Here is a 26,993-nt window from a genome sequence, read left to right as displayed (position 1 = left end):
AGTAGTTCCTGCTGGTTGCACAAGCTTGGACAGGGACTAGTTAAAATAGAACATTTAATCTCAAAAGTTGTGGCTCTTCCAAAATGAAACACTCTCCAAAAACAAATAATCACTGGATAGTGTAAAACCCGAGCTCCAAATGAGTAGAGTGACTAGAAATCAAAAAAAGAGATTAAGATACATCAGGGACCTGATATGGAACAACTTTGATTTATTCTGTTTGTTTAAATGTAACTTCTTATGAATACTGGAAGAAAAATGAGTGATCAGGTCTCAGAACATGGCCAGCCACACTTGTATCATATGCAAGAGGGCTTTCCAAAGCAGGATTTTTTTCAAATCATGTAAGAGAGTTTCAGGGAGACACTAAGTTGGTTGATTTTCAGATTGGAGTTTTTACATTACAGAAATTCTTTCTCTAGAGGGATGGCACCAGATGCTGTGGAACAGAGTGTCCATAAAGGATGTTGTTTCTTTGCCTCCTGAGGTTATTTTATTGACCTAAAAATTAAGCTTTAATTTTTCCCCTTCTCAAGAATAGAAGTTGCTAGCTTTCTCCATGAAGTGATTTTTTTGTTTTAGAATTAAGTCCTTAGCTTCCATCTTTTGGCAGTGAGTTCAGTGAATTAATAATGCATTAAAAAAGCGCATCGAGTAGCTCTATAAGCAGTGGAGCTAGCAAAGCTTTTTCTTGTGACTTTGTTTACAGCTTGTTAGACACCAAAGCCCCATGTGGACTCTTCAGTATCCAATAATACAGTGGGGCTCCCCATGGAGCATTTTTCTTAGTGGAAGCTGCAATAAATTTATTTCCCCTGTCTTTTTAGGAGAAATACAGGAACTCTGCCTCTCTGAGACCTCTATTCTGCCAACATTTGTGTGTTTGCACATTAACATGCACACCATGGTAGTGTAAGAGCTATTTCTTTGGAAATCCTAATTTTCTTTTTGAAGAGCCTTACTGCAGGATTTTATTACTCTTTTTTTTTTTTTTTTAATGTATTTCAAAAGCAGTTTGTGCTGCAGTTCATATATCTGGGTTACAAGTGCAAGAAAATTGAGCAGGCTTTCCTTTTGAAGGACCCTCTTCATGGTGTGCGCTCGTAAAGATTTCTCTACAGTATCAACAGCTGAGCTCTTTGCTTCATCCTGTTTTCTTTTGGAGATGGCAAAATGAAAACAGTGCATATTTGTTCTGTTTTCTTTTTCATGCTCTGGTGTTTTTCACATCCTTTTGTAAGGGCAAGATTTGTGGATAGTTGCAATGTTTCTCGTGTCCAGAGAAGGGCGACGAGGCTGGTGAGAGACCTCGAGCACAAGCCCTACGAGGAGAGGCTGAGGGAGCTGGGATTGTTTAGCCTGGAGAAGAGGAGGCTCAGGGGAGACCTTATTGCTGTCTACAACTACCTGAGGGGAGGTTGTGGCCAGGAGGAGGTTGCTGTCTTCTCTCAGGTGGCCAGCACCAGAACGAGAGGACACAGCCTCAAGCTATGCCAGGGGAGATTTAGGCTTGAGGTGAGGAGAAAGTTCTTCACTGAGAGAGTCATTGGACACTGGAATGGGCTGCCCGGGGAGGTGGTGGAGTCGCCGTCCCTGGAGCTGTTCAAGGCAGGATTGGACGTGGCACTTGGTGCCAGAGTCTAGCCTTGAGCTCTGTGGTAAAGAGTTGGACTTGATGATCTATGAGGTCTCCTCCAACCTTGGTGATACTGTGATACTGTGATTATTAGACTAATTGGTATAGTACAGAAAACAAGGTGCTTGGGTATGCAAGCCCTTTCTCAGATCTAAACCAGAAATCGTGGACTTTTGACTGCATTTCAGGTTTGGTTAGAGTTAAATTATTTAAGTAGGTATTTTAGACCATTTCTGAAAGAAAATAGTTAATGCTTGTAGTGTACCAACAATCCTGTGTGGGCAAGCAGTTGGCAGTAAGACCTCAGACTCTTCCACACAGATGGGCTGTGGTTTATTACCCGCTTTAATAAATCAGAGTAACAAAACAATTTGTCTGCTGTGTGGGGTAGCAAGGTTTTGATTCTAGTTGATCAACCAAGCTTCCAGTCACAAGGCAGAGAGAACCATTACTGCTTGATGAATGATTGTCATGGGTTTGAGAAATTACCCCCAGATAAAATTTACCAGACCAGCTCAGAAGGTTTGGAAGTAAGATGAAGCTGTGTTTTACAGCAAGCTAAATTTACAAGCATATATACAAAAGATATTTACATGTATTCACAATTATATACAATTATGTACAGTTCAGAAATAATAGAGAAATCATATCCTCCCCCTATGGACAAAGACAGCCCAGAAGAGGCCAATGCCACCTTCTCTCTCCCCAGACAGAAAACCAGCAAGATGTTACCAGTTCAGTCAAGATTAGTATTCAGCCATGCACAGAAGAGCAGTGGAGGAGGTGGAAAACAGAAGGCAAAGGGAACAAAAAATGAGAGTTGTTTGTATATTGGCTTTTTATACCAATTTGCAACCCAGTGAATGATAGAGACTTTATCATTATTTTCCTTTTACAGCCAATGCCCTGCTGACCCACTCTATATTCAAAAGAATGTCCAGAAAGTTCCTTCCTCTTCTTTATAATTTAGGACCAAAATAGAGTGTTAGTTCTTAAACTGATACAGTGATTCTTCTGATCCCATCTTGCTTGTCTTCATCTATGGTTTTAGTTCCTCTTTTGCTTCCTAGTTGCAGTATTATTGTATGCGACTGTCTGTATTTGTCTTGCAGAAAGCCAAGTGGTTTTTTTGGTCTTTACCTGTTTCCCTAGGAAATTTTTCACCTGTAACACCACCTCATTCTGTGGTTCATACCCTTTTATCTTCTCACACCTCTTTGCTGGTGGTATCCCATCCACAGTAACCAAGGAGCTGACTCAGTTTTCATTTATATTGAGATGGGAGAGGAAAAAAAAAAGTGCAGTATGTTACCTGATCATTTAAGCAATATAGATTGTAGCTACACAAAATGTTGTTCCTTTGCTTCTGTTCAAGCTCAAAGAAATTGTTGATGCCTTAGAGGGGAGATAGAAGAGGAGAGAACAAGATGATAGGGTTATCTTTTAGGGGAGGAGAGAGACTGGTAGATTGTATGTTGCGGCCTATGAAGAGGTTAGTGTGAGGTAATGTTATAGTATGCCATAAATCCAGTATCTCTGTTGAGCTCATGTTTTTTTTTTCTGAACCCAATGGAGTTATGAATTTCAGTTCCCAGACTTGTTTTGAAAGGTGTTTTATATGTTTCCCTTGAGAAACAGGGACTGGCAGATTGGAGAGAGAGCGATTGTTCTATGAGAAATGTTAACCCATGGGCTGATGGATGCGTTTCAGCCCTTGTAGGCTGATTAGGTGAATTCTTCTTGACATGTAGTGGTTGCTTAATTGCACCTATTCAGTTACCATTTTGTGTGTTAGATGCAGTGTATTACAGTCCTCTAATAGAGATACAGGACAGAGAACTCTTGACATTTCTATTGCCTGGTACGTGTCACATTATTGTGCAAACACTCAAAGAATACTCCCTTGTATGTCTGCACAATACAGTGCAAAGATGGCATGTCTATTAATAAACCTTGCCCTACTTATGTCTGCAGTCTGTAACAGCTATATCCAAACATCCCTATAACAGTTTGCTTTTTTTTTGACTGCTCTTGACACCTGAAAAAGTTTTCAGAGAACCAGAACTTCCTATTGTAATTCCACAACCTCTTCCCAGAGTAGAGTTTGATTGAGAGACCTATCATTGCTTGTGCCAACTTAGCATTGGTCTCCATCCTGTGTGCATTATTCTGTTACTGACAATGAATTTCTTATTCCCTGGATGCCTCAAGATACTGGCTAGAAGTCAATGTCAGCTTATGAAATTGTCATTGTCTTCCTTGTTTTGTCACAGGGAGAATGCTTTTATAAAAGGAAGATTGAGAAAATGCATGAATGATGTTGTGTTTGATGTGTTTTGAGAATGCGTAGGTGTTCACAGGGTGTTAGGGTTTGGAAGGACCTCCAGAGATCATCAAGTCCAACCCCTTGCCAGAGCAGGACCATATCATCTAGAGCAGGTCACACAGGAGTGCATACAGATGGGGCTTGAAAGTCTCGAGAGATACTCAGGAGACTCCACAACCTCTCTGGGGAGCCTGATCCAGTGCTCCATGACCCTTACAGTAAAGAAGTTCTTTATCATGTTGAGGTGGAACTTCCTGTGCTATAGTTTCATGTGTTATCAAAACTTGAAGTAGTGTCTGTGCAGAACAAGATGCACTGAGAGAATGCTAATAAGCCTGCACAGGTGAAGATGCAGGAATTGGGAAGGGCTGGAATGTAGCTGGATAAAATGGTGATGCATGTGCCCCTTGAATATTACATCCTGTCAACATCTTTGATCACCTGTTACTGCAAATCATGTGATGCTTTCTTTATAACCTTTTTTTTTTGGGTAACAAATCTAAAGAAGAGAATAGACCTATTTGAATATCAGCTCTTTGTTGCCCTGCCAAGTATCCTCGAAACAAGGTTGTAGAAGCAGCAGCTGTCAAGTAATACAGATACCCATTTCCCTGCCCTGGTGCTGTTAGTAAGCTGGCTTAACATGCTGTGTATTGCTTGGGTCTTTTATATGCTCACCCCAGCATCTAATCTATTAACAGAATCATAGAATCAGCCAGATTGGAAGAGACCTCCAAGGTCATCCAGTCCACCTATCACCCAGCCCTAGCCAATCAACTAGACCATGGCACTGAGTGCCTCATCCAGTCTTTTCTTGAACACTTCCAGGGACGGTGACTCCACCACCTCCCTGGGCAGCCCATTCCAATGGGAAATCACTCTCTCTGTGAAGAAGCTCCTCCTAATATCTAGCCTATACCTCCCCTGGCACAACTTGAGACTTTGCCTCAGCTCAGCTTCATGCTCTATTAATATTCACACTTTTTTTTTTCAAACTGTTGAAAATCTTGAGGAGGCTGCACCTATTGTGCTGCAGCAGCTCTTTCCTCCAAAAAAAAACAGAATATTTTGAAAGCATGATCTACTGATTTTTCTCTTCTTCCATTCACAAGGTCAGTGTTGCAATTCTTTCCTCTTGACCATTCTACAGCTGTGTGTGTGTCTGTGCTACATGGACAGTTCTTGCTTGCATTTGTTTGAAAAAAGAATAAAAATCAAGGCTGTAACATGGCAAGGCTTTTTATGTTTCTTAAAAATCACAGAGGTAAAAAAAAAGAAGAAAGATGTTAACAGATTGAAATCTCCATTGCTTTTGTAGCATTCTTTCCAAGTAATTATGAGATGCTCTCTTAGCACTGCCTGTTAGAATTCCTTGTCTCTTGGTGTTAGCACTCTCTTTGAATTCATCTTAAGGCTTTCATGTATTCAGTTTTAACTGTGAATTTGTATGTGCTTATAAAGTCTTACCCCACTGGAAGCACTCTGTATTTCTGGGCAGAGGCTTATGACTTTCCTTTGAACTTGGATAGAAACTGAAGGTCATCTTTGGGTTTTTTGTATAGACTGTGGTGTTAATGCTAGAAGAATTACAGAAGGTTAGGGGCTGAAAAGGACCTCAAAAGATCATCTACTCTAACCCCCTTGCTAGAGCAGGATCACCTATACCAGCTCGCACAGAAGTGCATCTGGGTGGGTCTTGAATATCTCCTCAGAGAGAGGAGACTCTGCAACCCCCCATGGCAGCCTGTTCCAGTATTCTGTCACCTTCTCAGTGAAAAAAAAACTGTCAAAAATGTCAAAAAGACAAAATGAGGAGATTAAAGAGCTGAAGCTGAAGATGAAATTTAAGAGCCAGCCTGAGACGTTTTGGTGAATGGGATAGGTTGCCACTCAGAGCAAGTGTCAGAAAGGTTTGCAAAGAGGCTGTGGGTTGCAAGCAGCTGCTGTTGCACATTATGCAGAATCCCCTCTTGGATACTCTGAGCCTGTATTGTGTTTATAAGTGATGTGTGGCCATGGTGCTGTTTTGGGTGATGTAGTGTTCCTATTACTGTGGGGATTGATCCCCCTCTTACCCCCTTTCCTGCCCTCCCTCTAGCACTAAAACTTAAACTTGCCAGTTTTTAGTTGCCACTTTAAAGCTTCTCTGAACTCCAGGTAAAGTATCCCTTGTGGGTTCTCCTGTTAGAGGTGGTTCTGATTGTTCAGGCTGAAAATCTTATCACCCCATAGGTTTGAACTTTTAAAATAAGCTGACATAAGAGGTCAGAAAATCCTGTTAATCCAAGAGTAAAGATCAGATAGTTCTTCAGCAATGACAGCACAATTACAGCTTCTAGCAGTATATAAATTTTAGTGCGGGCTTAGCACAAAGTCAGCTTTTTCTTTTAGGAGGAAGAATGAAGGGTAGAGAAGAGAAGTTGAAATGTTTGTGTATATAATGAGGATGTGTACTGTGCTTGATAATTTTGGATTTGCTCTGTTGTAAAATATGGAACTCCTCCCTCATTCTGCAGTCTTTATTTTGCCTCTGTGCAACCTGCTTTTAAGAGATTAGGGCTCTGTGCTTTTAATATTTTGGAATCTGCTTAGTGAGAGTGCTTTGTTTTGGAAAATAATTGCAGCTATGGCAACCCTGAGTTGGTTTTTTTTTCCAGCTTGTTTGTCTACCTCTTGCACTTTTCTGGTTTAGTGGGTGATAAAGCATGCTGGAAACCACTGGTACCTGCTAATGTACCAAACAGCAAATAGAAGTTACATAAATATTAAATCCAGACCACCACAGTTTGGCTGTAGAAATCATTATACACAAACTGAATGTGACTGTAAAACTGAGAGTTTAAGGCCTCTTCACTCTCACAGTCTGTTAAAATGTGAGTGCACAAACCAAACCTGCAGGCTTTGGCTCAGGGGCACTGATTCTGATCTGTGCTTGCCTGCTGTCTGCTCACTCTGTTTTCCTTCAGGTTCTCAAGAGCACTTGATTTTGAGTTTTGTTTGTTTGGTTGGTTTGTTTTGCTTTGCTCACACTTGTAAGCTACAAGCAGACATCAGTTTACATGGCTTGACTTTGTGTTGTTATGGAATATGGCATCTCTTGCACATGGGACTGTAGCCTTTATTTATTTATTTTCCTTTTACACTTCTGTGTTCAGTTGTTGCCGTGATTAGAAAATGGGTCATCCTTGGATGAACTCTTGTGAACTGCCTCTTCCAGAGAGATGCTTGCCTGGGAAATTGTTGCAGTGGGAACCATCCTAAAATCTTCTGACAGCTACTGGTGACCTTGTTTCATAATTACTTGTGTTTCTGTCTAGCTCTTCCAAAGTGTTGCTTCTCCATGTTTGAAAAAGCTTTTAAAACGTGTTATCATTTAAGGTTTCAAACCTCTGGCTTCTTTCCAAATAAAACTTTGATATATTAACAGTTAAAACTGAGAAGCTCCATTCCATGGTCTGTCTGGCATTTGCACTGATAAGTGGGGCAGACATGCCTGGCAGTCAGCCCAGGGGCTTCAGCCTCTAGGAGCTCCCCTAGGCTGGGTTGTGCAGCTAATAGCTATGCTGGCTGTACAGTCCCTCAAATGGGAGGGAATTCTTCTTCCTCTTCTTCCTCCTTTCACAGTTAAATATATATACTGATAAAGTCTGCCCTTTTTCTCTCTCTTTTTATGGGTATACTTCTCCTTTCCATGTTCATATAAGGACTTCTCTGAAACTGGGTGTGAAATAAAGAAGCCAAATGATAGCTGTTCTCATACTAAAACACTGCTGTAAGCATCATATAGTTTATTTGTGAGAACTCTGACTGTGCCCTGTGGTTGTGACTCTAAAATGAAATTCCTCTTTTCAAGATCTGTCAGATTTATTAAAGGGTTTGTAATGTGTTTCTTTATGGATTCCTGTAATGTTGTTCTTTCTCCAGTCTTGGATTTTATGGCATTCATGTTTCTTTCTAGTCACAGGTATGGTACAAAGTGTATTACTGCCAAAGCACTTGGCTGTCTTTCTGGTCCTGTTGAGGTTGCGTCCACCACATGCTCCTGGTCTGTGTGGCAGAGTTTTCACATTATTAGTGACAGAGTTCAGTGATTTGTTGCTGTAAAGTCTCTTCTTAAGGCTGTCTCCACACTAGTGAGAATGAAAGAGGTGCTTATGCCTGAAGGCTTCTGATCACTTCGCTGCTTTTTGTTTCAGTTGCTATAATGCTGAGAAAATGGTTTTCTAGAAGGCTGTGAGATGTAGCAGTTCCCTAATGCAGGGTAGTTTTGGGAAGGTCTGCCTGCTCTCAGAGTTGTACAGTGGTGAGTCTCCACTTTGGGACCATGCTGACCACCATTAGAAGCTGGAGTTAATGCATAATGCTGCAGTGCTTGCAAGTTGTGACTGGGAATGCTCGATCTTGGCTTCTAATGCAATACACTTGCATGCTGTAGAATCCCAGAGGAAGTCTGAGGTTCTGCTTTTAATCTTTAAAGGGTTTGGGTTCTGGCCTCCTGAGGTGAGTGGATGGCAAGGACATAGGAGCTATTGATTGACAGAGTGTTCTCTGATGAGCTGCCGCTATAGAAGTGTTTCCAGTCCTGGTCTGTGCTTGCAAGTCTTTTCCACTGCCTTCTACACCTACTGCCTTGCTTTTTTTGTTTCGGGTTGAGTGGGTAGAAGCAGTGTGGTTGTGAGCAAGTTGCTGTCTGTGTTCCTGCAGTGATTTGTAATCTGAGAGTACAAGCAGAATGCCCCTAGATGTATTTTATAAAACTGGAAGAAGTAAATGATTGCCAACACAGGTGAGAAAAGGTCACCAAAGACTTATTAAATGACTCAGAATCCGTTGGGTGCTTCTGAGGGCAGTGTGAGTTAGTGTCTAAAGAGAGTTATCACTGAATTTTGACACAAAATAAGAGGAATGGTAGGTTAAGGTTGGCCTCTCAAGCTGCAGGTCCTGCACGCTAACAAAGGGGATATAAACCCTATTAAGTGGCTAGTAAGAATTATGATGTATAATTGTAGATACCCAAGGGCACTCCAGACACCAATCAGAAACCAAATATATTTCTTCATTTCCTGACCTATTACAGCCTTCTTTGTGTTACAGTGCATTGCTGTCTTGAGTCTTTTGTGACTTTAAAGCCTTCTGTAAGGAGCAGGGATTTGTGACTTAATTTTTAAGGATGCTCTTGTTACCTAGTGGATGGCCTTTTGCATAAATTAAAGGGGAAGTCAAGACTTGAGATTTGGGACTACAGTGTTCATACACTTTGTGTTTACATATAAACAGATGATACTGTGTTGCTGATAAGTCAAATAAAACTTCATTCAACAGACAGGGTGAAGAGATAGCCAAGCCAGAATTAAGAGGAAGAAAGTGATTCAACATGAAGCAGTACCAGGACTTTGATTTGAAAACATCTGAAGATGGTGTGTGAGGATTCAGACTTCCACATTTAGAGTTTTACTAGTAAGCTAAAATTAGTTATCATGCTAGAATCATGAACATCTACTTACATGTTTTTATTAACCTCTGGACTGGTTGTTTAATAGTATCTCCTTTCTAGCTATGCTACTAAATGTTAAGAACTTTATCAATAAAGGGGGCTACAAGAAAGCTGGGGAGAGACTTTTTAGGATGTCAGGTAGGGACAGGACTAGGGGGGGGGTAGAACAAAGCTAGAAATGAGTAGATTCAGACTGGATATTAGGAAGAAGTTATTCACCATGAGGGTGGTGAGACCTTGGAACAGGTTGCCCAGGGAGATGCTGGAAGCTGCATCCCTGGAGGTGTTTAAGACCAGGCTGAATGAGGCTCTAGACAGCCTAATCTAGTGTGAGGTGTCCCTGCCCATGGGAGGGGGGTTGGAGCTAGATGATCCTTGTGGTCCCTTGCAACCCTGACTGGTTCTATGATCATTACATGTTTCAGAAATCAGGCAATTTTGTGGTCCTAAAATCAAATACTGTACTTCAATTAAAATAGTCATTGCGGAGCAGCCTTCGTTACATTCTTCCTTTCATTTCCATGTGTTCCAAAAGTGTGAAAACTTCAACAGTTTTGATTTTTAAAGTGTCTTAAGCTTGCAGAGTTATCAGGGGATTCAGACAGGACAAGAGCAGCCTTAATGTGGCAAGCAAAGAATACAGTTACTGTTACATTAAAGTCTGCACTCTGCTGCCTTTTGTCTGACTATTGCTGCTGCTTCCATTTTGTGACAGTCGCTTGAAGAAATACATCGAAGTGGCAGGTTGTCAAGTGGAACAAAATCAAGGCATGTCTTCATAGTCCTGTTTCGTAGGTGTGATTTATAAGCCTATACTAGTACTGCCTGAGCATGTTTCTACTTCTCAAGTACACGAAAAAGGTTATATTTCATCAAAGAGTAAAGTGTTAGTGCCTGTGCCTGTTTGTATGCATTCCTGTAGGATTTGATCAGACAGCTTCTAGGAGATACATCCTTTTATGACTTGCTTCAATATGTGTTAGTTCACCTGGGAGTAAGATTTAATTTGAAAGAGAGGAGGCTAAGGAGAGACCTTATTGCTCTCTGCAACTACCTGAAAGGACATTGTGGAGAGGTCGGTGCTGGTCTCTTCTCAGTGTAATAGAGCAAGAGGGAATGGCCTCAAGCTGCGACTGGGTAGGTTTAGACTGGACATTGGGAAAACATTTTTTCCCAGCAAGAATGGTCAGGCATTGGAATGGGATGCCCAAGCAGATGGTTGAGTCACCAACCCTGGATGTGTTTAAAAGTCATTTGAATGTGATGCTTGAGCATATAACTTAGATCATGGATGTAAGTTGCAGCACAGTGGAGGTAAGTTGCAGCATAGGAGGTTCCGTCTCAAGGGGGAACTTCTTGACTGCAAGGATCGCAGAGCACTGGAACAGGATTCACAGAGAGGCTGTGGAGTCTCCTTCTCTGGAGACTTTCAGGACCTGTCTGGATGTGTTCCTGTGTGATCTGAGCTAGATTGTATGGTCCTGCTCTGGCAAGGAAGGTTGGACTTAATGACCTCTTTGGGTCCCTTCCAACCCCTGACATCCTGTGATCCTGTGATATGTTTTAGGAGTGAACCTTGTAGAGTAGGGTTGTTGGTTGGACTTGATGATCCCAAGGGTCTTTTCCAAGCTGGGACTTGATGATCTCAAGGGTCTTTTCCAAGCCGAATGTTTCTGTAATCCTCTGATTCTGTAAGATCATTGAAACCTTTCTGAGAATTAGCTGTGTAGAACACCTTGATATTTCTATTCCAGCCTATGTAAATTCTTTATTTTGGTGGCCTCTGACCTTAGTGTAGTGTTGAGGGGAATGGAGTGGGATATGCAGTGGGTTGAACCAGTAGGAGTAATGCCTAAAGGTGTTTCTGAACTTGACCTGAACTTGTGTTAGAGTGAGCCTGTGCGTGTTGGCAGGCACATGAAAAGGCATGGGCCAGTTGGTTCACAGCCTGCTGCCAACCCTGGCAGATTTTGTCATATGCCCACAGCCTGGCAGCACTTAGGGGCAAAACATGGAAAATAAGGACATCAGGTGAAATGCAGTAAGGACAAGAGCTTCTGGCCTGGGAGCATCCTTCTTGCAAGCTGAAGATGAACATACTGACGAATTCTTTAGAGAAGAACCCTGAAACAAATATTTGGAGAACCCATGATAAGCAGAGATGCCAGTCGGTGGCCTGCACTCTGTGCCAGTCACAAGGGCCTTACCACGTTCCAGAGGTTCCAAATCCCTGTTTTAGGCTATTGAGTGTCACTGCTTTTCATGACACAACTGTGTAGTACTTTGCCATGTGAAGTGTATGTTTTGCTTTCAGAAGTCTTTGGGTTTGGTTTTTTTTGGTAGGTTGATTTTGTCTAAATTGTGAAGGAACTGAGAAGTTGTGAGAGGTTCTCAGTGTCACAGTAGTGACATGTAACACCCCACAAACCCCTCCATGTTACCACCCTGTTATTTTCTTTATGGTATTGATGTATTTATAGTAAAAATTAGATTCCATCTTGTTTCATCCTGGGATTTCTAAAACCCAATAGGGTTGTGAAAACCATAGGCATATGTAAAGTTTGTTTAGCTCAACGTCTTTTTGTCTTTACTTTTGCTTACCTGAAGAGTTGCTGGATTGAGTACTCAGATATTATTCTTCCTGTCCTGATTAGAAGTACTTGGTAATTGCAGTGTTATGTATTAAAAAAAGAAAGAAATCAAAGATAAAAAAGAAAGAACCTGAATGAAAAAACCCTTGAAGACCTGACTGACTAATCTCTCTTTTTCCTTCCCAGAAGTACACTGCCATTGGACTGCTGGGCAAAGCTACTGATACATTAGATGCTACAGGAAAAGTTACTGAAGAAAAACCTTATGGTAAGCATAAATATATCTATAGACTTGATTTAATTTGAAGGCTTAACTGGTGTCTGTCGTAGGAAAATGGAAGACATGTTCAGGACTCTGTGAATTAAGTTTAAATGTGAAATCAAGCTAAGATTATTTCAACTTCAGCACTTGTATAATTCAGACCAGTTTCATACAATTATGTCCAGTGCAAGTGTTCATTTCTGTTGGGGAAAAAAACTAAACCAGGCATTAAATTAGGCAGGAGAAAATAGAATTGGGCAGGGCTGTGTCATTTGAAACCTTTGACAGGCTGACAAATGGCATGCTGTGTCCAGTAAATTTCTCCTCTTTCAGTGTGCAGTCCCATGAATACTCTTTCAGTAACACCCTTCAAGGCCAGTGGAGCAATAAAGTGCTTAGATCTTCCCTCTAGGATGCCCCTTTGACCACAGACTGCATGATGTAAAATGAGATTGACATAAACTACTTTCTACAGATGTTCACCTACCAAATCTTGCTCTTGCTTGCATTTTGCGTCCTAGCAGCTTTAACAAATGAACTTTTCTAACCGGTAGCATAAGAGTTAAAGGCTTCAAAACAAATCCTGACTACAGCTTAGTTGGAATGAACATCACCCAATAGTCAGGGCATCTTAGAAACAACGTGAAAGCAGCCAGAGACACACCAGGTCTATTTGTCATTAGTCATTACACAACCTGGGAAAGAAAGGGAAAAACAAAGAAGTACCTGGTTGCTAAGCAACTCTACGGGTCCCACACTGTTTGTGGTACCTGGTAATAGGTACAAGAAGTAAATTATCTTTTTTTTAATAACATGATGAAAAAACATATCCTGGATTCCACCTCTCACCCCAATCTCTTTCTTTTGCATATTTTTCATTTTGCACAAGGCAGGCAAGTGTGAATTTCTTGCCCACATTAACCTGATAGGTCTCTCTAAGTAGTATTATTTCTTAGGTAATGTTGTTCAGAGATGTTGAAGTGTTTGCTTTTGCTTCAGGAACAAGTTCTAAGTCTTTCTCTAAGCTTCTGAAGGACTGAGAATCCACAGGGTGTTGGAGCTGCTATCACTTCATTATGGTTAGAGAAAACACTTTCTTGGGTTTTACATCTAACTCAGGAAATGGAATGTTGTGGTTCTGCTGCACCGAGTAATGTTCATTGTAGATCCTCACATATAAACTCTGAAATATTTCAAGTAGATGCAAGTCCTGTGGTCAGCTAATTAAAAATCTGTTTCTTGTACACTATTTTGCTTTTTTTTGTTTTGTATTGTTTCCTGCAAACAGAATTTAGAAGATTATTTTCATGCACATTTCTTTCACTGCCAGCTCTTGTTATAGTGGTTCCCACCTCTGCACTGCCTCCTCTCTTATGGTGGGTTAGCTTTCTGGTAAACTAGGTGCTTGAGAACTGATTTGGGTTAAAAATAGGCCCTTTTTGAGTTGCTTACCTTTTCAAACTTAAACAAGTTGCATGGTCCAGTTGATCATGCAGCCTCATGAACAACAGTATTGGTGTTGCTGGGACACAGCAGTTTTTTGGTGCTGGACAGAGTTCCCACTTGCTGAAACTGATGGCTGAAACAAACACTTCTGAAATTGGTGTCAGCTGCAAATCAGTCAGATTTGAGTTTTTCAGAACAAGCAGACAAGATGCATACTCCTCTTTCTCTGTGCTACCTACGCAGTTTGTGTTTCCTTCTTTCTTCCTCTCGTAACAAAGTAGCTATTTCTCATCTTTTCCAGTGTCTTCTCCAAAGCAGCTTGGTTTTCTGCAGGATTATCTGGGTGGTCCCTCATCTCTAATCCCTAACACTAACTGGTACTCCAAGAACAGACAAACCAGGCATTTGATCTGAATTTCAGCTTTCCTTTGACACCTACAAGGATCCTGGGAGAAGCAGAGCATCTGCTTAGGGAACATAAATCCTGAATGACCAGCAGCATGCAGAATGATTCATAGAATCAACCGGGTTGGAAGAGACCTCCAAGATCATCCAGTCCAACCTAGCACCTAACCCTATCCAGTCACCTAGACCATGGCACTAAATGCCTCATCCAGTCTTTTCTTCTAATGTCCAACCTAAACCTTCGCTTGGTGCAACTTGGGGCCATTCCTCTTGTCCTGTCACTTGTTACTAGGGAGGAGAGACCAAGTTCCACCTCACACCAACCCCCTTTCAGGGAGCTGCAGACAGCAATGGCGTCATCCCTCAGCCTCCTTTTCTCCAGGCTGAACACCCCGGGTCCCTCAGCTGCCCCTCCCCATTCCTGTTCTCCAGACCCTTCCCCACCCTTGTTGCCCTTATCTGGACCCATCCCAGCACCTCGATGTCCTTCTTGGGAGTCCCCACTCCCCATATAAACAATCCCAGTTCAACTGCTTTCCCATTTCTCGGAATTCCTACAGAGATCTGCTGTGTTTCCCAGGATCCAAACCAACCCTTATAAGGTGGCTTGTAGCTGCCCACCACTTAAGAGATGCTGAGCTGGACTCCTGCAGTCCTGTCACTGACTGGCAGCTGACAGGGCCAGCAGGCTTCACTCACTTGCCCTTCTTGCAGAACATTCCATGCACAGCCAAAGCACTTTAAAATGCAAGCCGTAGACTAGGGTTATGAAGGAAGCCACTGCAAAGGCCATGTCATTCAGAGGGACATCCCCTACCCAACCATTCCACCTTTCCCCTCCACCAGAGGCAGGCAGGGTTTAAAAGCCCACATGAGAAGGGTTTACTCTTGCCATTATCAGCCACAAAACCCAGGCTGGGACAGAGAGAGATGTCAAGAAATATGACCAGAAACTGCATGTGCAGAGAAAGTGCACTGAACCAGCTTGCATTACCTATGAAACTCTTCTTGAACAGCTTCACTGGACTACAAGAGGAAAGTGCTTGCAGAAAGCTGTCTGCCATATGAACTATAAGAAAGGGTTACATTTTAGTCCTTTGTGTCCCTAGACAGAAGTTCAGGAAGCAAACTGGTGGTGTGTTTTACGTAGTTGCAGTGAAAGGATGTACTGAAGAGAGCTCCTTGGGTTTAAGGAGCTCTCTCCTCCCTCCTGAACATCTCATAGCTTTTTTTGTTTCTCATCAGACAATGGGTTTGCATTTGCAGATGAAATTACATTTCATATTGCTCCCAGGCTATGGGCTGCTGAATTGGGAAGCAAGTAGCATTCAGTGTTTCTCTGATGTCTCCTTGAGCATGTTAATGTTTGTAGCCCTTTTCTAATGTTTGTAGCTATGCACAGGAATGTGCATTCTGAAACCCGCTTCCTCCCAACTGACTACAGCTTATATCCACACATGGAGAACTAAGTTCCTGAGGACTTTTTGCAGGTCTCTACTGTTCATGCTGAAACATATATTTGATAGAATAACTGGAGGGATTTGGAACAAGTAATACTTTTGGTGTTCTGCTTGTCTGTTTGCAAATCATTTATGCTGGTGTGATAGTTACTCCCCCACCCCCCTCTTATGAATTCACCCAGACTAGACTCAAACAGCTGGAAGTTAAGGGATGAAGCTTTATAGTCACAGCTTAGCACAATATACAAGCAGGTATTTATAATATATTACAAATGTGTACAGCTCTATACAGAAATATACAAGTTAAAAGTAATACAGAAAGACAATGCCCCTCCCAGAAATCAGAGTCCCCAGGTGGGTCTCCTAACCATCCTTCCACCTTCTTTCCACTCCTTAACCTTATCCCAGAGTCTGCCTTATGTGCAAGGCGAGCTGTGGGGATCATCAGAGGGGTTAGAAGCAGAAAGATTAGTTGGGTTACACAGATCCAAGCCCAAGAGAAACACAGGCTCTGACAGACAGAGACACACACTGTCTTATATATGTTTGTGTTCTTGCTTTTATACATCTCAGCAAGCCTATGAGTGAAGTAGATATCACCGTTGTTTTCTTTTCACAGCCTCATTAAAATATTCCACTTAGCCTTACACTAGCACAGCTGGGCAGATTGAGGTAAGGTCTTCTGTAGTTCTGTTGGGCTGTCATGGGTGGTTCTTGCGTTCTGTTTCGGTGCAGGTTGTTAACAAGCACAGGGCAGTATCACCCTTCAGTGAAGGCTTCCTGAGGTTGTGGCACAAATGGGCAGCTTTTGTTGTGGTAACTTTAACTTCTTTTAGAATATTGAAGAAATATTTCCCAGCATTCAGCTTGGACACATTTCTTCTAGTCCTGTTGCTTGACACCAGGGGAAAGAGGCTGCCCCCTCCTTGCTCCAACAGCCCTTCAGGTAGTTGTAGAGAGCAATGAAGTCTCCTCTCAGCAGCCTCCTCACAGAATCACAGAAACACCCAGGTTGGAAAAGCTCCTCAGGATCACCAAATCCAACCTATTACCCTATTCTGCAAGATTCACATTAAATCATATCCCTGAGCACCACATCCAAACCACCCTTAAACATATCCAGGGGTGGTGACTCCACCACCTCCCTGGGCAGATCATTCCAGTGCCTGACTACTGTCTCTGTGAAAGACTTCCTTAATGTCCAATCTAAATCTCCCCAGTCTCAGCTTGAGGCCATTCCCCCTTGTTCTGTCTCCAATTACCTGTTCTGAAGCAAAACTGTTCTTAAACTTCATCATACAGGAAGCTAATAAGGTTATTTTCCATGTTTTTGGAAGCATTAGAGAACTAAGTTCTGGGTGCTGTGAGGTGCTGAGAGACTTGTCCATTGGAAGACAAATTGCCTCTGCAAATATCACATAACTCCACTGCCAGCCTAAGGGCTTAGGAAGGAATGTGGAAAACAGTGTGGAATTGCATGTATTCTAAACTCTGTACTTGCAGAACAGGTACAGCCATTTTGCTCTAAGTCAGTTGTAACTCTTGGGGTCTGGATGCAGTCATCTCCTGGGACAAATCTTGACAGTCCTCATTGGAATCATTGTGAAACAGAGTAGCAGCTGCTGTGCACCTCCCTGAAAGGGCAAAGAGCTGCAGTTGTAAATCCAGCTTCTAACAAACACTTGTGCTCTGTGGTAAAGGTTAAAGGGAAAGCAGGGGAAAGTGACATCATAGTGGGAGTCTGCTGCAGACCTCCTGATCAGGAAAGTGAAACAGATGAGGCCCTTTATAAACAAATAGGAGAAGCTCTGTGAAAGGGTAGAGTTTAAGATCCTCAAGGCATCAAGGAGGGTGCACAGTAAACCTGCTGCACTGGACTTCAGACGAGCAGATTTCAACCTCTTTAGGGACCTCCTTGGCAGGGTGCCATGGGAAAAAGCTCTGGAAGGAAGGGGTGCCCAGGAAAGCTGGTCAGTGTTCAAGGATCACCTCCTCCAGGCCCAGGAGCAATGCATCCCAAAAAAGAGGAAGGCAGGTAGGGATGCCAGGAGGCCTGCATGGATGAATAGAGAGTTTCTGGACATAATTAGATACAAGAAAAAAGCCAACAGGGAGTGGAAGCAAGGACAGATAACCTGGGATGAATACAAAGAAATTGTTGGTGCAGCAGAGCTCAGGTTAGGAAAGCTAAAGCACAGCTAGAATTAAATCTGGCTAAGAACATAAGGGGAACAAGAAGAACATCTTCAGGTATATTAGTGAGAAAAGGAGGACTAGAGAGAATGTGGGACCCTTCCAGAAGGGAAATGGAGAGCTGGTGACAGAGGATGTGGATAAGGCTGAGGTGCTTAATGACTACTTTGCCTCAGTCTTCAATGGCAGGGGCTCCAGCAACAATGTCCAAGTCCCAGAGGGCAAAAGTAAGGACCAGGAGAAGGAAGATCTGCTCACTAAAATTGAAGATCCTGTTCGTGAGCACCCAAGGAATCTGAATGTGCATGAGGCCTGATGGCATCCACCCATGGGTCCTGGGGGAACTGGTGGATGAAGTTGCTAAACCACTGTCCATCATAGTTGAAAGGTCATGGCAGACTGGTGAAGTTCCTGCTGACTGGAAAAGAGCAAACATAATGCCTGCAGAAATATCTGTCAACCTAGGGAGGTCAAATGGAGAGAAGTGTTGAGACTTGATGCAAATTAGCCTTTATGTGTGTGTTTCATGTTTGACTCCAAACACTTCTCTAAACTTGCTGACTAGGCAAGATGGTAACCTAGTAAACCCAAGCCCACAGTCAGATGAGGGAGGCTTGGTGGTCTAGAGTCTAAAAGCAGATGTTTCTCCTGGCCAGCAGGACTGCATTCCCCTCTCCCTGCGCTGTGACTGACTGTGGGAACTGAAAAGTTGTGAAATAGCTGGTTCTTCACTGTGGGCTTTGTGCCCTGCAAGAGCCATGACTCCAATCTGATGCCTGGCACAAATACACAGTTTACACATAGTGAAACTGTTTGTTTGGGATCAGATTAATAGAGCATTCCTTTATGCCTGAGAGCTGAGTGAAAGCTCTACCAGCTTGTGTGTTGTTCCAGGAAACAGCAAGAATCCAAAATAGTCCAACACAAAGGCTGAAAAATGCTTAAGAAAAAAAAAAAACCAAGAAAAAGGCAAAAGCATGGCTTTAGGTTTTCAGAACACAGTACTAGCCAGCTTGTGCCACAAAGATAAATGTGTTTTATTCTAGATCATAGCAAACTCATCTGTAAATATTTACTTTGGTAACACACCACACAGCTTTGTTTGTGAATGCCTTAATGCATCATTCCTCACCTGGGAATTCTTTTTTTTTCTGGAGATGGAGATTGCCTGTAGCATGTGTGATTTCCTCAGGGGCTGTAGATGTAACCTCTCAATCAGGGGAATATGAAATCAGAGCAGGAACTGAACTCAGGGGTGGCATTAAATGCCTTAGCCACAAATTCAGTTCATGGAGTGAAAATTCAAAGAGAAGCCCAAGTGCCACTGATGCTTAGATCTTAAATACTAAATTCTAACCTGAAGCAACCTGGGGTTCACCAAAAGGCTGACAGGATCAGCACAGAACTAGGTCATCCTAATTCTCCACTATGTACTTTTGTTGTGATACGTGGCTAAACTAGAGTAATACAAAGAGAAAATTGAAGTAAACATGTCAGAAGCTCTTCAGAAGATCCAGACTTGCTGTATAACTTTATTTCATTCCCACCCTGTATGCTGATGGACATTGGTCACTCAGCATCCCTGACTGACTTCTGTGCCTCACAACCTTCCTGTTAATGACACTTCTTGAGACAGCTGCTGGGGCCTAGGGACAGCATCTGCTCTTGAGGCTGCAAAGTGAGATGTCACTTTGCCATCTTTCAAAGCTGCTATAGAAAGAAGTTCTTCTTTTTTCCTTACAGCATCGAGTACGTCTGTTTTGTCAAGCTGGCAAGTAAAAGTCTGTTCCAAAATGTAAGGAAGGCTCAGTAAGGAGAGTTGGTTGGTTTATGTTCCAGGATGTTGAGTTAGCAGGGTAATGCTAATTGAGTATAACTTATGATAAACAGGATTAGCCATGTCCAAGACAGTAGACATGCACTGAAGTGCATCGTGATTACAGATGTTATGTTTGTACAGTTTAAACAAATCAGGGATGAATGTCATACTCTGTTGAGTAATATTTCAAAGGAGCAGTGCAATCAGCTACTGAGGTTACAGCCTTCTAATAAAAGTGGAACAGATCTGTATGTGTAGTCTTGAATGAGAGTAGATTGCCTAAAGCAACTATCTTTCTTTTACAGGATTCCTGCAGTAAAATTGCCTTTCTTAATACATATCAATACCCTGCAGTGCATTTGCAGGTTAGTTGTGTGATACAGACATTTGATGTGTTGTTCCAGATGAAGTCTTTTTCTTGGCTGGAAAAAAACACAACCTACAAAGCTTTTGTTCTCTAATAATTTGTTCTTTTTTTTCCTTGCAGTTAGGTACTCTTAAAGAGAAGTTGCCAAGGCTAGATGAGCATTTTATTCTTTTTTGGTTCTTTTACAAAAAAATAGACTAGGACAAATTGTGTAGTTTTTGTTGAATTTGCTGTCCTGAGAGAGAAATCACAAAGAAAACTGTGTGTATTGGGACTTCTGCCCTTCTGAAAGCAACCAGACTGTCTTAATCACCTTGGACAGTTTGTTCCACTCTTCTCGTGATAATTCACCCTCCCACCTACATTCTGTTTTTTATCTCTTTGGGTGTTCTTCACCCAGTCCACATTGAGAGGAGAGGGAACTCTCTTTTGTATCTGTTTGCAGAAGGTGCTTGATGCCATTATTGTTATGTGAATAATCAGTGTTAAGGTACTTGCTGTTTTCTTTCTACAGACCAGATAACAAAAGGAGATCTTGAGAACGTGCTGCGGAAGTTCACAGGGGACATAATGCAGGTTCCTCCGCTGTAAGTTCTGCAATGCTCAGATGCTCTTGGCAGTTGTGCTCAGCTGATGGGACTTGACAACGGAAGTCAGTTCTCTCAGGACACATTTTGGCAGGAGGATAGAGGCAGGGCAGGGTAGTTTGCCATTTGCAACTGCAGGTCATGTCACAGAATCACAGAATGTCAGACGCTGGAAGGAGCCTCAAGAGATCATCCAGTCCAACCTCCCTGCAGAGCAGGATCACCTATACCAGATCACACAGGAACACATTCAGGCAGGTCTTGAGTATCTCCAGAGAGAGAAACTCCAATGCAAAATTAATAATCTGTATTAATTTTGATATCCAGGTGAAGATTGTTAATAACTACGAACATAGTTTATTAACATTAAATCTCAGCAGAAAACTGATTCACAAGGTTCAGAACGCACAGTTTGGAAATGTATACACACAGGGCACAGGCAAAACAAGAGCACTTATTTCTTAAAGTGGCAAATGCAAACATTGTGCTGGAAGAGAAGATTCTTGTGGTTAATTATACTGCTTGTGGTTAATTGTTGGAGGTCGGAGACCGGTGCGGCGAGAGATCGGGGCACTGAGAGTCGACTCTGTGGCTTCTGCGCAGCAGTGCAATTTATTAGGGCGATGCAGTGACCTTTATAGCCCCCAAAGGGGGTGTAGACAACTGACTTAGTTCAAGATTGGTACAAGTGGAGGGTACAGATTGGCTCCAGGTTAAGTGTAAGGCAGAGATAGGTTAACTTACAGTAAACACCTTAAGGATCCCACCCAGGGGGGGTGGCCAGAGTCAGCCCCCTGGGCCGTGCCCACCTCAGAGGCGGGCAGATTCCACCCCCTGACAGCTGTGCGTGGGTTGCTCATAGTCACAGGCTCAGGCCCCTGGGAGCCTCAAGGCTCCAAGGACACTTCTCATCACAGGGTCTGATGTTTACCTTTCATGCTCCACTGCGGGAGGAAGCTTCCCACAGTTAATGATACCACTTACCCGCTAGATGGACACAGGAAGCTTCTTTCTGCTCATGGCAGAAGGCAATTAGTGAATTACAAGAGGCTTTAAGTATTTACTCTCAAAATATTATCAGACAGTACCCAAAGCACGTGGAGGGGTTGCTGTCAGTGGGCTCAAAGCCGTTAGAGGCTTTGGAGCTTCCTAGGCTCTTTTCTCAGGAGGCTGGGAGTCTATAGCATAGTCTCTGACCTGGTTCCTCTTGATCCCCATCCAGCAGAAGCCCTGCAGAGGGGCAGGCAGGATGCGATGCGATGTGCAGTCATGGCACAATATCACGCTGGCTATGCAGGCTGATTGTGTGCAGGCATTTAGAGCCTGCTCCTGGTAAACTTGAGGCAGTGGAGTTTACAGGCAGGATGCAGAGAGGTAGCAGCAGCAGCACTCTGTGCTGCCTACTCATCCCTTTTTATCAATACAGCCTGAGACTCATGGGCCTTTGGACATAGATTAGCCAAACCGAATGGCACTTTTGCAAGCTTGGCCATATTAGGTGAAGCCAGGGCTTTCGTTTTCCTTTCCTGTGGTTGCTTTCCCCAGCACAGAAGGAGGGGGAGCAGAGGGATGTGTCTGGACAAGCCAGAGTCCTTAAATTCAGTGGCTTCAGGTTCTCTGTCCTCTTTCCCACAGTTTCTTCTTCCCACAGCAGAAAGGGGGAGAGCAGAAAAACATGCCTGGGCAAGCCAGGACATGGATAAACCCATTTTTGGCCTGTCAGGCCTATCACGACAACTCCACAACTGCCCTGGGCAGCCTGTTCCAGTGTTCTGTCACCCTCACAGGTTAAAAATTCCCTCTACTGTTTCCATGCAACTTCCTCTGCCTCAACTTCCACCCATTGCCCCTTGTCCTGTCATTGGCATCACTGAGCAGAGCCTGGCTCCATCCTCCTGACACTCACCCTTTACACATTTATAAGCATTGATGAGGTCACCCCTCAGTCTCCTCCAAGCTGCATAGCCCCAGCTCTCTCAGGCTCTCCTTGTAAGAGACATGTTCTGTTCCCTTCATCATCTTTGTGGCTCTGCACTGGACCCTTTGAATGTTGAGCACAAATGGTAGCTGGGAGGCTGCTTTTTAATCGTAAATGTCCTAAGCAGCTTTGCAGGCTGTGGTGGCTTCTACCCAGTCCTCCAGCTAGAAAACGATGCTCCAAGTCCTTCATTTTAGTTGTGGGGTAAGAAGATGCTTACTGACATCTCTGTGGAAGCACCTTGAATTAGTTTTCTGCAAACTTAAAGAGTATGAATGAGTGATTAGCTTAGCAAATTCCTTCTGGGCAGGTGAGCCATAGTAGCTGGCAGGGTGCAAGCACTTAGCTCGTGGCAGATGGCTTTTATGGTGATTTAAGCTGAACTGCTTTCCCTCAGATTTGCAATGGGTCGGTGACTCCGCTTCCACTGTGAGCACTGTGAGGTCACTGATTCAGGTGTTCTGCTTCATGTGACCTGTTTCAGATTGCCCTCTGCTAGTATGAGGAGAGGCTGAGGGAGCTGGGATTGTTTAGCCTGGAGAAGAGGCTCAGAGGCGACCTTATTGCTAACTACAACTACATGAAAGGAGATGGAGGTTTGTCTCTTCTCCCAGGCAGTTAGTAGCAGAATGAGGGGACAGTCTCAAGCTGCATCAGGGCAGCTTACCCCTTTATAGTAATCCTTTGTTTTCGTGAACTACAAACTGAGTGATGAAACTCTTTTAAATCCATCCAGAAGGAGATAAGGAGAAGACCACCTCTTGTTTTCCAGTTTACATAGCTGCTGGTGAATGAGGTGATTCTGTGTCCAAGAGATTTCAGAAGCACTCTCTGGCTGGCTTTGTTGGAGTGGTTTTTGTTAGCATTTGAAGAGGATTAGAAGGGTAAAATGCTTGCTGCTGTAGTACAGTATTAACAAGATCTATAGGAGGGAAGCTTGTTCTCTTACAACCGTATGACACACATTTTCCTGCTCTATCTGATCAGCTATTCAGCTTTGAAGAAGGATGGAGAAAGGCTATCAACTCTGATGAAGAGAGGAGAAGCAGTCGAAGCCAAGCCTGCTCGGCCAGTCAAAGTGTACAGTCTCTCTCTCCAGCAGTTCCAGCCACCACTGTTCACACTGGGTAAAGGCCAGAGATGACTACACAGAGGGATGTTCCCAGTTTGTTAGTGCTTATTTACACTCATAATGGGGAAAAAAAAAGAGTGAAATGGGTTTTGTTGCCCTCAGCTGCTTGTTATGGTTTGAGCCTGTGTGCAGAGGCTTTCGCTTTGCAGTAAAAGCACCGCATTTTGGGTTTAAGTTAAGCTGCTTAAATGTAATCTTTCTGTGAGGGAAAATTCTGAGAGGCTGGTCAGGGGATTATTTGCATCTGTCCATGATTTTGCAGCAACCAGCTCATTCCTCCTTTCTCAGGTCTGCTTGCTTGGCTTTGCCCAGGCTTTTACCCAGATGCCCAGACCTTCTGGAATCTCTCCTAGGGTGTAGCAAGGGCCAGTATTAGTTCGTCAGGCCTTTTTCTCAGCTGAGGAGACAGGATCTTAGCTTTCCTTCTGTCATACATGACAAAACTTGGGTAGTGCATTGAGTAGCAGGTTAATAAATAAACCAGAAAGACTGTTGTAAATGTTTGATGCTACTGTGAGGTCAAGATAATGTCTTGCATTGATCAGCTTCCAAGTTGAGCCTTAGTCCTCAGCTGGACCAGGTGTTCTGTGATGAGCAGGTGTGAGTGACAGAACTCAGTGCTGTGGTACTTCAGCCTTTACTTTATGGTTGAGTGACTAGCAGTGCATCAGTCTCTCAAGGGAAGGGACTGGGAGAGCAGGGAGGGTTAAAGGTGAGTTTTACTCATTTTATTGGAGCTGCCTATGTGCAGTATCTTAAAAGCATTGCTAGTCAATCTGGACTACACTTGAAATAACTTGTTTTCATCATTAGGAATGGGAAACAACCTTCTGAAACCTTAAAATGAATAGGAGTGAGGCATTTGTTAGCATACCACAGCAAGGACGTAATTTCCAGTGAGTTGGTTCCGTTGCCATTGTATTTGCTTTCCCTCCTGTCTAGCTTAGCAATCTCACCCACACATATGTTACAGGATGAATAATTGATGGTGCATCTTATAAATATTTTATCACTGGGTTATTTGCTTAGTGCTTTTTCACATTTATGTGGAAGCATGCTATCTATGTAAAGTCGATTTCACATTGCACTGGCAATTTACCATATCACTATTGACATTCCAGATGTTGAATGTAGTGGTGGCTTTTATGTCAGGAGCCTGGTCAGTGACATTGGCAAAGGTAGGTGTGGAAAAAAAACCCACAGCAGTTTTAAGGAATGGAAAATGGAAAATCAGAAATGGTTTATGGAAAAAAAATCTTGGGTTTTTTTTTTTGTGTCTCCATCATGTTATTTTGCAGAAGTGCAGTGCTAGCACTTGGGTTTGTATACTAAAGTATTTTCTTTGGGAGCATGGGGAAATGAAGGCTGAGTAATTTCCAGGGGACCTTGGGAGCAAGGGGGGATAAAAATGGAATAATAGCACTGGCAAGGTAGGGATTTTTCTTTGCCATGTGTTGAAGTTAACTGAGTTTAAGGATCAGAAGGAGGATACTGTCTTTTTAAACATTACTCATCACATTTGGAAAACAGATTGCACAGAACATTACCATGCACATAATAAACCTTATCTGCTGGAAAGACTTTAACACTTGTGATGATTATTCTAGTGCTTTTTTTTTCCTTTACCTGAACTGTGAATGGATTTGCTTTCCCAAAGGGTTATTTGTCTTTTTTTCTATGTCTGTCAAACTGCCTGATGGAGAAGATAATCCATTTCAGATGATTTTTTTTTAATGATACATTTGCAGATCAAGAAAGGAAATGATGTGGGACAACCCTGTGAATTTCAATGTTGGTATTTGTGCTTAGGCTGGTCAAAAGATTTTCTTCCTCTTACTGCCTTCTGAGCATACTGGCTTATGCTTAGTCCTTCAGTGCCAAACTGAGGAATGACAAATGTCATCAGCAGGTTTCTTTGCAAAAATATGAGATGCAGTAAAAAAACTTGCATCAGGGAGGATGGGAGGGCACGTTCTAGTATACCTGTGTGCTTACAGGTTACTTCTGGTTGCAGTCAAGTTCTGTAGCTCCTGATTATTCTATCCTACTGCTCTTTATGTAACCATAGCACAGCATTTGTTGATTTTTATTTTTTTCTTTAGTTCTGGTGGGTGACACAGGGTAAAAATGTCAAAAATCCTTCTTAAAGGCAAGGAGTGCTAAAGCTTCAGAGCCTGTGGAGAAATAGTAGATGGGCTTCCAAGTCACTTGTGAATGCAGAACGTTCTGCTTATGTCTTGTGTTATTATTTTCATTCTGGTTTCAATGTGGAAAACCTTTTGCCAACTTCCTGTCAGCTTTTAAACTCTTGACTACGCTGGAGATTTATTGAAATCAAAAGAATTCCTTGGCTCTAATTTAAGAAGATGTAAATGTGTGATAAATCTTCCTGAGCTTGGTTCTGGAGGCAGAACAATGCAGAAGGCTACAGGTAAAAATAAGCGAGTTGCAAATTGTTAGACTTGACCATGCACTTTCCTTAAATCCTCTTTTTTTTTCTCTTTAACTGCAGAACTCTCTACCTGTGCCTTGATGCAAGAGCTGACCCGAACCAAACAAGGGCCATTTACCCTAGAGGAGCATGCCCTTTATGAAGACAAATGGACAATTGATGAAATTGCACGATCCTTAGAGCATTGCACATCTCTTCTCTCAGGAGAGCCAGCTCATAAAAAATTAAAGACAGAGCATCCTGGCGAAACTGCTGTGAGCTGTGAAGATAAGTGATAAGTTGGGTCAAGGAAAAAGACTGAATGATTGAGACATTTTAAGATTGGATTGGGATTGTCTTGGCTCCTGTGTAAATTTACAAGTCTGTGCTGGGAGGGTGACAAACTGCAGTGCAAGAAAAATGGTTCTTCTGTTTTCTGGGGTTAGATCATGCATTGAAAATATCCAGCCCTTGCTGTTTCCTGCTCTGTTTGCTTCCTTTGCCTGGCATCGATGTCATATCTTCATAAACTTGCAGGGTGCAATGCAGCTGTTATAATTCCTCCATAAAAATAAAAACTAATATTTGCCAAATATGCTCCAGAAAACCCCACAATTGCTTTTTTTCTTTATAGCTGCTATTCAAACCCTAAAATACCATGGTGACAAGACTGTCATAACTTGAAGGATACAAGAATGTGGTGGGATGTTTGCTTTCTTGAAAGCCATTTCAGGAAATGTCCATTTTACTGCTGTTTTTTTCCTATGCAGAGTGTTCTTTCATTGGAATATCATTCAAAAGAGATTAAATGTAGATGTAATCTGAAAATTTGGTGCACATGAATAGTTTTAGGTCTAAACAGTCCC

General features: G+C 42.6%; 1 protein-coding gene across 2 annotated transcripts in view; it reads left to right on the top strand.

The window, feature by feature from the left end:
- TRUB1 (TruB pseudouridine synthase family member 1) overlaps positions 1–26,734 on the top strand; it is a 37,595-nt gene extending 10,861 nt beyond the window's left edge. Inside the window, exons 4-8 of one of the 2 annotated variants that reach the window (XM_064144322.1) lie at positions 12,234–12,315; positions 20,514–20,586; positions 23,552–23,691; positions 24,818–24,874; positions 26,209–26,734. In XM_064144322.1, coding sequence (XP_064000392.1) covers positions 12,234–12,315; positions 20,514–20,586; positions 23,552–23,691; positions 24,818–24,874; positions 26,209–26,423 — 567 coding nt within the window. In that variant the 3' untranslated portion in view covers positions 26,424–26,734. The remainder of the gene's footprint in view (positions 1–12,233; positions 12,316–20,513; positions 20,587–23,551; positions 23,692–24,817; positions 24,875–26,208) is intronic. The other variant, XM_064144323.1, reaches the window with a different exon arrangement.
- Positions 26,735–26,993: the final 259 nt, after the last annotated feature.

The sequence above is a fragment of the Pogoniulus pusillus genome, chromosome 6, assembly GCF_015220805.1.
Source record: "Pogoniulus pusillus isolate bPogPus1 chromosome 6, bPogPus1.pri, whole genome shotgun sequence".
Classification (NCBI taxonomy): Eukaryota; Metazoa; Chordata; class Aves; order Piciformes; family Lybiidae; genus Pogoniulus; species Pogoniulus pusillus.
Note: the sequence above shows the minus strand (reverse complement) of the source record. Positions and strands in the feature narration are given on the sequence as shown.